General features: G+C 42.3%; 1 protein-coding gene across 1 annotated transcript in view; it reads left to right on the top strand.

The window, feature by feature from the left end:
- The window catches only part of DNAL1 (dynein, axonemal, light chain 1), a 21,667-nt gene extending 5,845 nt beyond the window's left edge, over positions 1 to 15,822 (top strand). Inside the window, exons 3-9 of the mRNA XM_015420062.1 lie at positions 1,942 to 1,980; positions 8,068 to 8,177; positions 10,298 to 10,353; positions 12,088 to 12,143; positions 13,218 to 13,344; positions 14,882 to 15,028; positions 15,614 to 15,822. Of these exons, the coding sequence (XP_015275548.1) occupies positions 1,942 to 1,980; positions 8,068 to 8,177; positions 10,298 to 10,353; positions 12,088 to 12,143; positions 13,218 to 13,344; positions 14,882 to 15,028; positions 15,614 to 15,660 (582 nt within the window). The 3' untranslated portion in view covers positions 15,661 to 15,822. The remainder of the gene's footprint in view (positions 1 to 1,941; positions 1,981 to 8,067; positions 8,178 to 10,297; positions 10,354 to 12,087; positions 12,144 to 13,217; positions 13,345 to 14,881; positions 15,029 to 15,613) is intronic.
- The last annotated feature ends 1,324 nt before the right edge of the window (positions 15,823 to 17,146 follow it).

The following is a 17,146-nucleotide window of genomic DNA, read 5'->3' as shown; positions in this document are numbered from 1 at the left end:
AGAGGTACTTTTCTCCCTTTCTCACAATACAAGAACTCGTGGGCACTCCATGAAACTGCAGAGCGGTCGGGTTAGAACGGATAAAAGGAAGTACTTCTTCACCCAAAGAGTGATTAACACATGGAATTCACTGCCACAGGAAGTGGTGGGTGCTACAAGCATGGACGGCTTCAAAAGGGAATTAGATAAGCATATGGAGCAGAGGTCCCTCAGTGGCTATTAGCCACAAGGTATAGCTAGGGGCTCTGGGGCAAGTGATGCTTTGTCTTCTTGGTGCTTGGGGGGTGGGGTCAACAGTGGGAGGGCTTCTAATGTCCTGGCCCCACTGCTGGACCTCCTGATGGCACTGGTATTTCTGGCCACTGTGTGACACAGAGTGTTGGACTGGATGGGCCTTTGGCCTGATCCAACATTGGCGTCTCTTATGTTCTTATGTTCTTATGAATCACAAGCTGGAATTAAGATTGCTGGGAAAAACATCAACAACCTCATATATGCAGATGATACCACTCTAATGGCAGAAAGTGAAAAGGACCTAAAGAGCCTCTTGTTGATGGTGAAAGAGGAGAGTGCAAAAGTTGGCTTGAAACTCAACATCAAAAAAACTAAGATCATGGCATCCGGTCCTGTCACTCCTTGGCAAATACAAGGGGAAGTCATGGAAGCAGTGACAGACTTCACGTTCCTGGGATCCAGAATCACTGCAGATGGTGACTGCAGCCATGAAATTAAAAGATGCCTGCTCCTTGGGAGGAAAGCGATGGCAAACCTAGACAGCATAATAAAAAGTAGAGACATCATCCTGCCAACGAAAGTCCGTATGGTCAAAGCAATGATATTCCTAGTAGTAATGTATGGCTGCGAGAGTTGGACTGTAAGGAGGGCCGAGTGCTGACTAATAGACTCTTTTGAATTATGGTGCTGGAGAAGACTCTTGAGAGTCCCTTGGAGTGCAAGGAGGTCAAAAAGAAATCAACCCTGACTGTTCCCTGGAAGGCCAGATGCTGAAGCTCAAATACTTTGGCCGTTAAATGAGAAGGGAGCACTCACTGGAGAAGCCCCTGATGCTGGGAAAGACTGAAGGTCAAAGAAGACGGGGACGTTAAAAGATGAGATGGTTGGACAGTGTTATCAATGCAACAACATGAAATTAAGCAAACTATGGAGGATGACAGGGGGGCCTGGCGTGGTGTGGTCCATGGGGTTGCGAGGAGTCTGAGTTGACTGTGCAACTGAACAACAACAACAAAATTAAAATTGCAGACCTTACAGTGCAATCCTGAGAAGAGAGTTACACCCTTCTAAGCCCACTGACTTCAATGGATTTAGAAAGGTCTGACTGCATTTAGGTTTGCATACTAAGAGTATAATGAATCAAAGTTATAGTTGCAGAATAAAATGTGTTCTGCAATGGACAGGGTGTTATCCATTGCAAGCAAAGCCTTCAGAACTTAAACCTTTAGTAGATCTGCTATTGTAGAGGTTATACAATTTCTTTCCTCCACGTGCTAAATGTGATGACCGACATGATGGATTGTATCCTAACCCAGCAGAGTAAAACTGACATTTCTAACACTAAGAACTGCGGGCATCTGAAGCTCTCTGCACTCAGCTGAAATTGATGTCAGTGTGTCTTTTTGTACCTGGATCTTCCATTGTGGCTGTGGTGTATTTACGTTGTGAGCAATATTCCATTTTTCCAAATCTGATGAAAGAAATTTTTTAAATGGACTTCATCATTGTACAACATTTTAAATAGTCACACATTTCAGTGACATTTGTCTTTCTTTGACAAAATGAATAATTTAATGTTATTTTTTTATTAATGTCTCAGCATGTGCATTTATTTACGTATGATAGTTTAATTAGTTCAGTCAGACAATTAGTTGATTGGACTGCTGATATTTAATTATGTAATTTTTCTTTTATGTATTTGTTTAGGCAAAAGCAACAACTATCAAGGAGGCGCTAGCTAAATGGGTAAGTAGAAACATGATTACATAGTGGCATGGATATTATGTCTGAAGAACATGGCTCCAGCCAGTTTTCTAAGTACTTTGCAATGGCATAGAGGTAGAGATAATAGTTTGTAAGAAATGCACACCTGAAAAAATGTACACAATACAGAGTTTTGATTCCATTGACTTATACTGTACTAGGAGTAATGGCCATTGTGGGAAGAAATACAACGGGATCTAGAAGGAAGCTCCAGATGAGTGTCCCGACGGTGCCTGGTGGGGTGGCAGAGGGAAGGGGGAAATGGAGGGAGGCAAGCCACGTTTCTTTCCTTCTGCTTAACTGTAAGGCAGGGCTGTCTCAAGTCATTTTGCTGCCCTAAGTGGGTAGAATGGGAGGACAGCCCCATGATAACAGGTATGGTTCTCTCCACCTCTGACTTGTTTTTTTGGGTGGGAGGGGGGTGTTATGTAGTGGCAGCTAAGGTAGAAAAGCACCTCCTCCTGTGCCATGTTTTCTGGGTTCCAAGGGTCTGAAAAGTGGTCCCATAGCAGATTATATGGTTGTCAACTCTGGGTTGGGAAATACCTGTAGATTTGAGGGGTAGGGCCTGGGGAGGGCAGGGTTTGGGGTGGGGAGGGACTTCAGCAGGGTATAATGCCATAGAGTCTACTGCCCAAAGTAGCCATTGTCTCCAGGAGAACTGATCTTGGTCATCTGAAGATCAGTTGTAATAGCTGGGAAATTTTCTGTAGGGGAAATGATTTGCTGTGGCTGGGGAACACGGTGATTTCTGGGTGATCTCCAGGCCCCACAGAGAGACTGACAATTTTACCTCAGGACATGTTCAGTGACTCCCAACAGCAAACTGTTTAGAATGTTAGAGGCAAAGGCCAATGAGGCCGCATATGCAAATGACCTCTGTGTTCCGACTGGCTGTGGGGGTTGAGGAACAGCAAACTGTTTAGAATGTTGGAGGTAGGACTCAGGCAACGCAGCCAGTGAATAGGGACAGCTTCTGAGTGACACATCATGGAGCGTATTGATTTGGGAGCGTGTGGAATGTTCAGCAATGTGCCACCACCAACAGAGAATTATTATATAGAGAGATAATCCATGTTGAGTCCAAGTAAGAGAGGCTAGGTATTAAAGTAGTAAGTACAGGCTTGCAAAAAAAAAATTGGGGGTATATTGAACCTGAAAAATATCGGTATTTTCTGATATTCCTGAATCCCAATACTGGCATGGTATTCAGATTTAGGCTTTTTTTTTGAAATCCTGATATTTTTTTTCAGCTCCAATATACCCTATGGGGACCATTATAGTCAGTTGTCCCCATATGGTGTAATGGGGACTTGATCCAGGGGTATCTGGGGCTCTGAAGGGGCTGTTTTTTGAGGTAGAGGCACCAGGTTTGCAGTATAGCTGCTGGACCCTCACATCAAACACTCCCTTCCCCCCATTTCAGAAAGATTGGACTGGGGGTCCAATTCTGTGGGCCCCCAAAGAAGGTGCCCCCATTCTCTGTTAGTTTCAATATGGGGGGAAGGTGTTTAAAGGGATTGTGGTCCCTTTAAATGCTTTCCCCAAGCCGCAAGTGAACTCTGAAGGCATTTAAACACCTTCTCCAAGTGGTGAGTTCACCCAGAAGGTGCTTAAACACCCTTTAACTTCGACTATCCAGTGGTCCTGAAAAATCTGAAATATTTTTGGGATTTGGGGGGCTTGGCCATTTCAGATGGCTGAAAAAATACCCAAATCTATATATGGCTGGAAGAATACCTGGAAAATCCTGATATTTTTCGTATATTTTTTTCAGCTTGGATATAGCTGAATGCAGACCCCTAATAGAAAGTAAATAAATAAAATGTTCTATTCTGCTAAAAGTGCTACAATCTCTTGATGTAAGAGGGTCCTCTGGCAGTGGAAGCTCCTCTTGTGGCAGCAAGATATACCTTACAAATGGGAACCCATAAAGATTTCTGGGGGTCATCTCATTGCCCCCTTCCACATTATTTCCGCTTTCCCTTTCCTGATGGCCCTAGCCTTTCCCCTGTTCCTGTGTACTTCTGTCCTTCCCACTCAACAGGTAAACTACCTCTATCTGCCTCCCTGTCTTTTCAGTTTTCAGGTTTGTAGAAAGATCTCTCTTGTCTGTTCACGGTTCCAGTCACTGGATTTAAGTATCTTCACATTTGGCTGATTTTGCTATTAGAGTATACATGTGGGGGGGCTGTGATATTCACAGAGGGGAATCTCATCCTTCCCTCCACTTGCTCACTGAGCCCCACATGTCTCCTTGCCTCTGAACCCCGTGCAGCTCCTGGAGTCTGTTGCCAGTGCAGCCAGGCCCTGCATGGCTCCTGGAGTCTGCTACTGTTGTTGGGCCCCATTGACCTCATGGAGTATTCAACTGAGCCCAGCTCAGCTCCCGGGGCCCACCATGGTTGAACCCATCTCCCAGTCATCACCACAGCCACCTCTGGGTCCCATGCAGCACCCCAAGTGTGCCAGTGCAGCCAGGCCCCATGCACCTTGCAGAGTTTGCAGCTGCTGCAGCTGGGCCCGGCATAGCTTCTGGGGTCTACCAATGGCAAGGCCCAGTACAATTTCCGGATTCTGCCTGTGGCTGGCAGTGAACCCGGAATCTCCTGACTTCTCTCTTTCTCCCTCCCCCACCCCATTAATCTCTCTTTCTTCTTCTCCCTCCCCCATCACTTACTTGGTCTCCACTTGTCCCTGTCTATTATGAAACATCTCTATCTGTTTGGGTATTAAGTCCCTCTGTTTCTCTTAGATTGTCCCTGGCTCAAAGAGCCTATTCTGCAGCCACCATGATAAGGAGGTTCTCTCATGGCCTGCCCTCTCACCAACCCCAGACCCATCTGTCCAGCCCATCACTGGGACCCCTGACATCCTTCTGTAACCAAGCAGTGGGAGAAGGTTGTCTAGCTGCAGAGGGCCACCCAGTTTCAACAGCACTCCAGCCTCTCACGACCCGGCAGCAGGAGAAGAGTGCCTGGCATCGGTGGCTACTGCAGAGTGCCGCCCAGCTTTGGTGACTCCTGCAGGGCACTGATAGATGCTGCCAGCACTGCAGCTAACCTCATAGGACCCACTGGAATGGTTGAGGACAGGGGTGGGGTGCCTTAACTGCAGAACAGCAAGGCTGCCATCGACTCTCTCACCCTAAATGCTGCCACCGCACTGCATTAGAAGCTGGTGAGGAGAGCGAACTGTGGTAGGGCTCATGGCAGGATTGGCATCGATTTGTCCTCCCCTGCCATGAACACTTCCACCAGTGCCTCCCCCAGAGGCTACTGAGGAGAGGCAGGGCTGGCAGCAGCAACAGTTCTGTAGAGGCTCCGACAGCTTCGTTTGTGGCAAAGATTTTTAAAAACCCATCCATTTTTGTTTTTTAGGTTTTTCTGCAAACCTTGGGGGTCCCCCAAGTTTGGAGAAAAATCTCTCTCTCTCTCTCAGTGTGGAACCGATCCATGGATTTAGGTATCGGCAGGTCTGCCCACAGTTGAGGGGGTGGGGAGAGGATGATACCAGTGGAACATGCTACCTGTAGCTGAGTAGAGTGATAGGCTATAGCCCAGAAATCTTACATGGTTAAGTCACTGAAGTTTTAGATTTGAGCTGCTGTATATCAGTATTGCTAGTGCTCAATATTACTACAGCTAGTGCTCAATAATATTTATATAGCGTCTGTAATTCTAAACACTGTTCTAAACAAAAGGTAGTGCATGGTCACTGCTCAAGTACTTAGACAGACAAGACAGAAAAGGAGTAGTGATCAAGATTTTATAAGGTTGTACCCACCTATCACTCTGCTCAGCTACAGTGGTTCATTCAATGGGCTCATCTCACCTTTAGATGAGTTTCTTGGATCAGTGGGGCATGCTTCGCATGGTGGAAAATGCCACTTTATGATTCATAGGGATGAGTAAGAGGAGAATCTGATGGCAACAGGTGCTGAGATGGGGCTAGGCGAGCATTAGGCTCTGATACAGAAGTGGGTATGGAAGGGAAAATATCTATACAGAAGGAGATTACATATCCACAGATGGCACAGCAGCATAGAAGACCTCAGAGATAGCAGTGGAATTAGGAGGTGAAGGAGGCTCTAGGGTAAGAACTTTGGTGGAATACTGGAGGAGAGCAGAAAAGAAGGATGAAAGCTAGAGGATCAGAGAGGTGAGGGTTTTAAAGTAGAGATTAGAAACTTGTGGTCGACATGGAGAGTGGCAAGAAGCCTGTGTAGAGAAGGATGTAGTCAGGGGAAATGTCTTGCTGCAACCTCCTGCCTAGATGGTTAAGAGCGCTTGAACACACATATGCAACTGAACCAAATAATTGGTCCATCAAAGTCAGTATTGCCTACTCAGACTGGCAAGCAGCTCTCCAGGCCTCAGGCAGGGGTCTTTCAAATCTCCTTTTCCCTGATCCTTTTTTAACTGGAGATGCTGGGCTTGAACCTGGGACTTTCTGCATGCAAAGTAGAGGCTCTTCTACTGAGTCACAGGCCCTCCCTCTTGTTTTTCACATCTTCTGCCAGCTGTCCTGCTTTTCTCATATAATGAACCTTTGTAATCTTATCTCAATACTTTTTTTCAAGAAAATAAAATAGGACATGCCAATCAGTCTCCATAAATTGAAAACACTCCAGTCCTGCAGGTGAAGTTTAGTGACTTCCCTAATTTATTTATTTTTATTTATCTATTTTTAGGGATTTCTATCCCGCCCTACCCAGAGGCTCAGGGCAGCTAACAACAATTTAAAAAATTTGTAACAATAAAACAGTATATCTACAAATAAAATTTCCTTCTTCATTTTGAAAAAACACATAAAAACAGTAAACTCTACCCCCCGCAGTTTGGCTGTGGGGCTGTGTACTAATTTTAACATTTCTTCAATATAAAGAGGTGTGACCAGGGGTCTTGTTGTAGAAAAAGAGCTGCCGGAGCTCATTAGCATAACTCATTAGCATAACTTATTTGCATATGCCACGCCCCCTGACATCACCGGAAGTGACAGAAGGCCACACCCCCTGACATCACCGGAAGTGTGTCAGAAGGCCCGGCTACTTACCCTCCTGCTTCATCCTCATTCCCAAACGGAATGAGGATCGAAGCAGAGGGCGGGGTAAAGAAGGGGGCGGGGCTTCACCACGTGACCGCCCCGCCCCCTAGAGGTTCTCTTCCGGAGCTCCGTACCTGAGAGCTCCCCCCCGACTAGAGCCCTGGGTGTGACCCTTATCATATTTCTGTCTACCTGTAAGTATTTTAGCTAGATTTTTTTAAAGGGCTACATATACTTGGACTATTTATTCCTATTTTCAGGACATCTGTTTTAACATTTGATTTTTTCTTAGTGTGTTAGAAGCTGGAAATGACTGTTAGGAACTGGAGTGCTCTTTTAACATCCTGTCCTGTTAAAACAGGTTTGATACTGATTTGACCTAGCTCGTGTAAAGTATTGATATAAGAACATAGTATTTAAATGGATGATAGAAGAAGGCAAAAGGCTAACACCCAATCTGTGTGGAGAGGTGAAATAAAAATACTGGTGGAATGTATGAGTTCTCCCTGTATTTCTATATGAGGAAAATACTTTTTATGAAATGCCACTGCAAATGCAGAGTTCAGTTGAGGCCAGTTCATACAACTTAGATGTTGTTTATTCTGGTGTGTCTGGTGGGCACTGAAGTTTATTCCTGGCAAACAGGTGAGGTTATCATGAGGTCCCTGAATGAATTGCCAGCACAAACTTTCCAGTAGTAGGTTAATTGACCATGTACCCAGTCATAGTTCTGATTTTCTGTGTTCTGACTAAATGTAACTAATTGGTCACATGAACTGCTTCCCAGGCTAAGAAGGACATTTTCCCCCTTGCTGAATATTCACTTTCTCATGCAAATTAGTGAATTTGCATGAGAAAATTAACATTCAGCAAGGGAATTGATGTGTACATTATTCTGCAACTGAGTAGCTGTGAGAGAAAGTACATACAAGATCTGATTCTTATTTTCTGTTCACCTAGATTAAATGCTTTAGTTGTACAGCAAAGAACTATTTTCTTTCCTCTCTTTCTCTTTTTCCTTAGGAAGAAAAAAATGGTCAGAAGCCATCAGAGGCCAAGGAAGTAAAACTTTATGCCCAGATTCCTCCTATAGAGAAGATGGATGCATCTCTTTCATCTCTTGTTAACTGCGAGTAGGTTCTGTATATTGAAAGAAAAAGGGGGAACATTCTTAGTGTAGAAATCAACTATTCGTGCTCACTGTTGTAGCTTAGAATTCTTTTCGTGTTTATTTCTAATACCTTCAGAGATAAACCTCTTTGTTCAGACATTTTTGTTCCAGCACCTAGCTTTGTCATCAACTTTTCTTCAGCCACTTAGTTTCAATTCAGGCCTTTTGTATTTATTTAGAATATTTATTAATTGCCTTTCCATCCAGTAAGTCCTCAAGGCAGCTGTATCATGCCACACTCGGTTTGTGAAAACCGTATTATAGAAGTCAAACCATGGTTTGACTTTTCAAAAATACAGACCACTTAAGAGAAGAAGAGAAGAGATTGGATTTATACCCTGTCCTTCACTAACCAAGGGAGTCTCAGAGTGGCTTACAAACTCCTTTCCCTTCCCCTCCCCACAACAGACACCCTGTGAGGTAGGTGGGGCTGAGAGAGCTCTGACAGAAACTGCTCTTTTTCAAGAACAGCTGTGCCAGAACTATGGCTTGCCCAAGGTCATCCAGCAGGTGCAAGTAGAGGAGTGGAGAATCAAACCCGGTTCTCCCAGATTAGAGTCCATGCACTTAACCACTACACCAAACTGGGTCTTATGGTTTAGAGTTTTCCTTTCCATCTGCTCAGCATTCCAAGCACTGTTTGGATGTTACAGTGGATGCATGCACATCTGTTTGTAAGAGAATGCGTTTTCACTTTACAAATGAAACCAGAGACCAGTACCTGAATAAATGTGAGGTTTAAAGCACATGTCCATTGAATGTAACATGAGTTGCTCAAGTGTACAGTGTACGTAGACTGTATGTATATTCAGTGTAACTTATGAAGAGGGCTTCCAGTCTCTACATATAGTGGCCCCTGAGTACAGAGCAATGGCCGTAACTATGCCTTGTAAATTCTGACATTGTGCCAAACCATTATTAGCACAGATTTTGATTTGCCAGCCAACTATAGTTCAAGCAAATTAAATTGTAATTTAGCTTCTTTAGCCATGGTTTGGCAGAATGTCTTATTTGAACAACAGTCCATGTTCTTTTATTTTGTATTGATTTCACTTATCTTAAAAGCAAGGGCTCACCCACATATCTGTTGTTATGGCTGCTCTCTGAACCCTTTATCATTGCCTAAAGAAATAGAAAATGAAGATATAACAAAGAAAAGAAAACATAAGAAAACTTAACCAGTATAAATTCAGTCAAAAGAAAACGAGTATTTGAAACTTTTCTCTGTTGGGCCCTTTCCCCATTTTCCTGAGGTCAAATGAGTTTTACTTACAGTGTAACAGGGGAAATTTCTCCTAATTATGCTGCAGTTCCAAGTTGCAATATCCAATCAGATACTGATGGAATTAGGGTTTGTTTGTTTTTTCTCTCTCTCTGGCAAGCCGGTATATACAACACAAATTAAACTACTGCCTTAGAGCCCATGGAAACCTTCTGCTGGCGTAAAGGATTTCAATGGAGTAGCTTTAGACCAATGAAGATGGCTAATGTACATTTTTTACAAATTAGGTACAAACCAACACAGGTGAATGAAGGAAGATTGATGTAGTGGAGTCTGCAGAATCCTGCATGAATGGTAAACTGGGCATTCCACAAGCCTTCAGTGTTGGTAGAATAGATAACTGTACATTCAGATCTCCAACAAACACATGATGAAATGCTTGTTTCCCCCCCATGCAGCTCATTATGGATTTACCAGGGGCTTGAGCTCACAGTGCAACAGTCAGGCAACCCCTTTGTAACACATTTGAAACCCAAAACAACTAAACAAGTAGGTTCCTCAATAGGTTGTGTGATGAAAGAAAGATTTAATATTCTAAGAAAATGTTATTTGTAGGCAGGGTGGGGGTTTTTTTGGAAAAAGAGGTGCTGGAACTCTCAAGAAGGGAATGAAGTTTTCAGTCTGTATACTGAAAACTCATGAACTTTAAAACATTTTAAAAATAATTTTGTTGAAGAGGTTCCGGAACTCTGTTCCGATGCATTCCTCCAGAAAAAACTCCTGTTCGTAGGGAAATAACTTACTGCTTCAGTATTTTACATGTTCTTGTTAACATATAATTCTCTGTCTTTCATGTAAAGAAAGCTGTCCTTATCTACAAACTGCATTGAAAAAATCGCCAACTTGAATGGCCTGAGTAAGTAATGAATGAAAGATCAGTGCATAGATTATAGCTGCTTTTTACTATGTACCTTCAGTGACTCAAACTTGCTGACATCACTAACTACAAACCTTTATGAGCAGTGAGTTATTTATGCATCAGTTATATTCACTGATTGCAGTAGAAAACATAGAAACAATCCAAAACCAAGTCTATTAAAAAAAAACACCCTGACATCCCCAAGTAATCGAATTTTAAGAAGGCTTTGGCCTATACTTTGCTGCTGGTTGAGTAGATATTGACATTGTGGGGGAAAGCCACCATCTGGTGTGGTCTGGATTGACTTTTGCTACTTTGCACAAATGCATTGGCATAGGAAGCTCTTCTCTGCGGGATGATCCTGTGTAATCGAAAAGTGAATAAATATGCTAACAAAATGGATTGGTATGATTGCACCTATCTTATCACTCCTTTTCGGAAAACTGTTCCTGTCTCTGTGTAATTATTATTTCTGTTTTTAAATGTAAATAATTAGTAGTTTCTTTTAAAAGCTGGAATGAACAAGCAGCTTAGAACTCAGTTATCAAGTATGTTTCTCTTTCTGAGAAAAAAATTCTAAACAACAAAGTATCTTAGCTTTGCTTACTGCTTCTGATTAAACAAACCCATGTTCCTATATTCCATTCTTTGGCAATTGAAACAGACTATGCCTACTGTCATACCATAGATGATGTGCCATAATCTTTAGTTTCATGTCATGATTATTAAACATGTTAAGAATTATCTTGGCAAAATTAGGGATTATCTGATCACCTCATTCATTGGATTGCAAACATTCAATTTGTAAGCAGATTTATCTGATAACTGATGTCTTTGTCATTCTATGTAAGGATCAGATATTCATGCTGAAGCTATAAATCTGTCAACTGCTGGTGATTCTGTTGTGTGAGAGAGGATAACAGGCAAACAAATGTGTTTTGGAAAGATTTGTTCTAGAGCAGTTCTGTTCTTTCCTTGTCTAGTCACTTTGGATCTCTGATTTGGACTAGTTCTTTCAAAGTGTCTTCTTTGGACAATCTTGGGCAGAGTTACTGTAGTCTAAGCCCTTTGAAATCAGTGGGCCTAGACTAGAACAGACTCTGATTATATTGTTAACCTTTTTCCTGCCTTCTTAGGAGGAGGAGGGGAAAAGCTGTGATTTGCTGGCCAGTCATGTAAAGCAATGTTTTCTTTCAGATTCATATTATGTCTGTATGCTACTTCTTACTTCTGTAACCAAAATGCATCATCAGGGTAGCATTCATTAGTATCAAATTACCAAGCAATTTCATCTGGCAACATTGAGAAAGAGATTCGGTATTAAATTATTTGCTTTCAAGGTATTCAGGTCTCCCTCACTTATTACAGTACTTTGGGCAGAAAGAGATGACTACTACTGGTATGGTTGCTTTGAAAAACACCCAATAAAGCAGTTCTAACCACATGGGAAGCTACTCATCTGAACTGCGGCCTGATTCTGTAACTGTAGAGATGCTCACTGCACAGCCAGAGCTTTATAAGTGAATGGCTAGCCACATAGCTGGAACAATGACATGGGACAATTTTATGCAGCCATTTAATTCTGTTCTGTCTTGGCTATGTCCTTTTCCTTTGCACAGATGGAGCAATATAAATCGTCCCTGGGTTTATTTGTCTTGGGCTTGTATTAAGTTTCCACATTGTTTAAATAACCAGTCATGTAAAGAGATACCAATTTTGTTTCTGTTGCAGAAAACTTGAGGATTTTGTCATTGGGAAGAAATAACATAAAGAATCTTAATGGGCTGGTATGTAATATATCATGTAGCTTAATTCTATAATCCCACTAAGATGGTAGCTACTTATACTATTACAAACTGGTAAATGCAGTAACATGGTAAACACTAGCATAACTGTTCCTCACTAATGGCATTGTCTCCACCAATCAATAAGCATTTTTGGAACAAGGGCTACTTCTACTTCCACATTGATGTGCAAAATAGGACCCCTACTCTGTGTGGTGGAGCAGGCGTGGATGGCATCAGCATGCACCATCCCTGTGCCATGCACTGCTGCCCCCTATTGCATTGGTAGAGAAGTGTCAACACACTAAAATGACACTGAGACCCCCCTCCTTTCTTCCTTCACAGCAGATCCACAGTGCTTAGAGCTGTGAACTGGAGAGAAGAGTCTTATGGGGGAGAGGGTACAGAGCTGAACTTCATCATTTCACTGCAGAGCCGAGTTCTGCCTCCTTCCCTGAATTGACTCCAGATGGAGCTTGCACATGGAACTTCCATGCACAGTCGCCCTACATTTCCCCTTTAAGTCAAAGCGAAGAAGTGCTTTGCTTTGCTCCAGTTTAAAGGGGAAAGCCCTGGGAGCTCAAGGAATGATGCTCAACAGTTACTGATCTTCTGTGACAGGGAGGACACAGCACTAATGTTGAAGTATCCAGTATGTCACCTTCCCTTGTCTCCACCTCTCTGGTCAATGGATTTCGGACCACGTTGTCTTCTTTGAGGGGGGATGGAAGGCATAGCTCATTAGCATAGCATATACTAGTCTCTCTCACAACAATGCAGAGTTGTTTGAATTGGCTGAGAAACTACACTCATGTAATATGTAGATCTCTTTTCCTGTTCATCTGTCTTAAATCAGTCATGTTAAAGAGTCCTGCATTAGGATTTTGATTTTTGTAGAAATTAGTTATTGTTCTTCTCGTTTAAGCTTTTCTCAACATGCAATCTGGTGGGCAGCATGAACTCCAGAGGAACACTTTTTTGTTGTTTTGTTAATGTACACTTAAGAAGTCAGAAAGACAATGTGCATAATATAAATGTTTAGAGCATGTTTTTCTGAGATGTATTACTGTCTTTCAGGAAGCAGTTGGAGATACATTAGAGGAGTTATGGATATCATACAACCTAATTGAGAAATTAAAAGGACTCCATGTGATGAAGAAGCTGAAGATACTCTACATGTCCAATAATATGGTGAAGGACTGGGGTAAGCCAGAGTCGTCCTGAACATTTTGGTGATCTATGGTAACACCTTTGTGAATTCATATTTCAGTGATTGGGTACCAGCTAACTTCCCACCATTCCCCTACTGCATTCATGTGCTTTAGTACTGCTAGAGACCCCTGTTAATCTTAGTAATACGTGTACCATCCCTCCCGTCCCTTCATTCAGATTGCATGGCTTGTTAGATGCTGACAGCTACAAGGGGACCATGCAACCCATAGAGCCTACGTCTCTTTGGGAACACTATGCAGAGTCAGTAGAGAGGGGAAACAGTTTCAGTAGCTGCAGCTTGGGGCAGGGGATCCACTTCTCTTGTTTACCCGTGTAGGATGCATTGTCCTTGAACCCCTAATTGGAGGGGTGGAGGGTCCGATTGCATGTTTGTGTCCTGACTGCATGGGTTCCAGTCAGAGCATTGTTGGAAACATGCTACAGTAGTGTTTGTTCTCATGCTTAACTGTTTGTGTTTGGTGTAGTGGTTAAGTGCACGGACTCTAATCTGGGAGAACCGGGTTTGATTCCCCACTCCTCCACTTGCACCTGGCTGGATGGCCTTGGGCAAGTCGTAGCTCTGATAAGAGCTGTCCTTGAAAAAACAGTTTCTGTCAAGAGCTCTCTCAGCCCCACCTACCTCACAGGGTGTCTGTTGTGGGGAGGGGAAGGGAAAGGAGTTTGTAAGCTGCTCTGAGACTCCCTTGGGTAGTGAAGGGTGGGGTATAAATCCAATCTCTTCTCTTCTCTTCTTGTGCTAAGTGCCCTTTCTGTAATTGTCCACACAAGCTCTTTGGGGAGTGTTCTGATTGTGAGGAACATGAAGCCAGAGAGATATGACCACATACCCTGTTGTCTGTGCTGTGGTTGTCGTAGCTGGCTGTGATTGGCTGCGGAATTAGTTGACTTCCTAAAGTGTGCTGTGACTTTGTGGTGTTGCTGGAGGGTGAGGGGAAGTTGCATATCCACTCCATATAGGTCCTCTGAGACTTCAAAAAGACGTGCTAGGGTTGTTACTGCTGTAGTGTTGCAGAAGTACTAGAGGTGTGACTGCAACTTAGGAGGAGTGGCCATGGCCACGCCTCCCCAGGTGCCTTCTATTTGTATGCAATGCTGGCATGGGTCTGCAGTGGCTAATCTGTAGATTCACAGGACATCTTTAGCGTATGCCAGTGTATCTTGAAGTTATTCCGACACAGGCATTAGGCACTGTTCAGTGAAAGGTTCAGTGAAAGGCCCTGAATCTTAGCAAGAAGCCTTCAGTGCAGAACACTGGTTTAAATACCTGTTTAAAGCAAGGTTCCTCAAATCTTTAGAAAATATTAATGATGTGGAATATGGAAGTGTACCAGAGTAGTTTCCAGTGTGTACTTTCCCACTTATGATAGTAAAACACTGTACAGTGAAAATATTTAATTCAGCATCTGCAGGCTGCCCATGCTGGTATTGAAGAAGAGACTTGGTGCAGCCTTTCTTTTTGTTTTATAAAATACTCGTCCAATTCTGACTGGATCTTTTTGTGGTTGCAGCAGAGTTTGTGAGGCTGGCAGAATTGCCATTACTGGAGGATCTGGTGTTTGTAGGCAATCCTCTGGAAGAGAAATACTCTGCTGACTCTCAGAATGCTTGGGTTGAGGAAGCAACCAAACGAGTTCCCCGACTGAAGAAACTTGATGGTGAGAGCGGGCTGGCATTCAGCAGATGAGACAGGCAGTGTGTTTATAACACCTTTTTCTCATACATCATTACTTTGGATTTTGATGACAGTTTCTTCTCTGTCCAGAGATTCACTACATTGTAGTTAGTATATTGTGGCATTGCCCCCATTTTGCACATGTGGACCTTTTAGATGGGATCCAACCCTTTAATGCAAATCCTGGGGTCAGGAGACATTTTATGCTCTAATTCTAGGAGGATTGCTGTCTCTAGTTAAAGTGTGGGGGAAACATTGAAAAACGCAAGTTGTTGGAGTAATATATAGGCATCAGGAAAGGCAGAATCTAGTTAGACTTGCTGGAATCTTAATTGGGTCTTCCAGTAGCTCTCTGATTAAACTGCCTTCTAATTTTTTCCCGTACTCTTGCACCTCAGTTCTAACCTGTGCTGCCAAACTACCATATGATATTCAGTCTGTGCATTAGAGTCTGCTTTCCTAATTTAAGTCAGGACTTAGCTAGAGGTTGGTTAATTGTACTATTCACACTACTTTTCCTCTGGTTTACTAATTTTTTTTTACTCCTCTCTACTCTGTGCTTTTTTAGGTATTCCAGTTATTAAACAGGAAGAAGGTGAAGAAGGAGAAAACTAGCATCACTGTACCTTCTTATCTGTTAAGTTATTGATGTATCTCCAGCACTATACAGTATGTGAAGCTTTTGTATAAACTTGTCTTTGAAGAAGATCCTGGGTGACATTTTTATCTGGTTCATCCCCATGTTCTCCTTTCTCACCCAAAGAGTTGTTTACCAAACCTTGGGGCAACAGTTACATGAATAGACTGACCTTCACTTTTTTATGAAGAGTTAGCTTTTTGCAAGAACAGATTTATTTTACTTTTTAAAACTTATGTTCAGTCTTCCTAATTATGAATACATTTTCTAAAGCATTTGTTCAGTAGACTTTTTTAATTATTTGAAAAGTTGGGGGGATACAGCATTTTGTATTAAACCCTCTCTCTGTGTGTGCATGCACATGTGCGTTAAATCTGATGTATCTTTTCTAAAGAAAGGACCTGAAACCCATCATGCTCTAAATGTTTCACAGAGTCACATCCTCATCCTTCCACCTGTTAAATTAATTATAGCCATATAGGCCTTGGTGTCAATTTTGCCTGTTACAAAAGAAGGAAACTTGTGGCACAGATCAAAAACAAAACATGTTGCTAGTAGAAGGCTGAGAACTCGCCCTGTTGAACTACATTGGAACCTTGAACTTTTACGTTCTGTATGTCATTCACTATTTTTTTATATACAGTATTATATGAAAGCAATGTATTTGTTTTAGATGAATCATTTATTTCCTAAGTATCGGTTTGATTTGATGCACTGGTTTGTGTTTTCCTTATATACTTTGTTTTAAGAAACAAGAGACTTCAGAGCTGAACAACAGTTTATGCAGTTGCCATGAATGTTCCTGAATGGCCAAGTCCTTTATCACTCTGGCATCTGATTGTAATCTAAGCAGGGGCAGCAGCTGTCTAAGCTTGCAGTTTAGTTGGAAATCAGTTTTGGTTTCAGGGTTCAGGGTTTGGATAAATCACAGCTGAAGGAACTGCAGTTCAGAAAGAGGGGAAAGATTGTGAGGACTGACAAGACCTGATGTGCTCTCTGCTCACATTCAGTATATTTTTTCAATTAAACATATGCACCATATTCCAATAGATCTCTCATTTGCACCACTGATGTTTGGAAACCCATTCTCAAAGAGAGTAACGAAGTAATGCTGTTTTCCATAGGCAACATTTAACCTGTTATAGTTGGCAATGGTGTTACTTTCTCCTGCTCCAGTACTTCCTATAACAGGATTTGGACTTTAACAAATCAGTTTCTTAGTGTATAATCTAGAAACGTAAAAGCAAAGCGATTTAATGTGCATAGGCATGCACATACTCTGATCCCTTCCCCGTGAATATTTGTACCTCACCCTTTGAGTAGCAGCACACTTTAAAATATAGCATTTGTATAGAAACTGACTATGTATATGGTACTCTTCCCCATCTATTTATTAGACTTTTGTCAATGTTTTTTTCTTCTCTGATTATTTTGATGTGATTTCTGCAGTTCATCATATTTTTG

This window comes from Gekko japonicus, unplaced genomic scaffold (genome assembly GCF_001447785.1).
Source record: "Gekko japonicus isolate JY-2015 unplaced genomic scaffold, Gekko_japonicus_V1.1 scaffold27, whole genome shotgun sequence".
In the NCBI taxonomy this organism is placed as follows: Eukaryota; Metazoa; Chordata; class Lepidosauria; order Squamata; family Gekkonidae; genus Gekko; species Gekko japonicus.
Note: the sequence above shows the minus strand (reverse complement) of the source record. Positions and strands in the feature narration are given on the sequence as shown.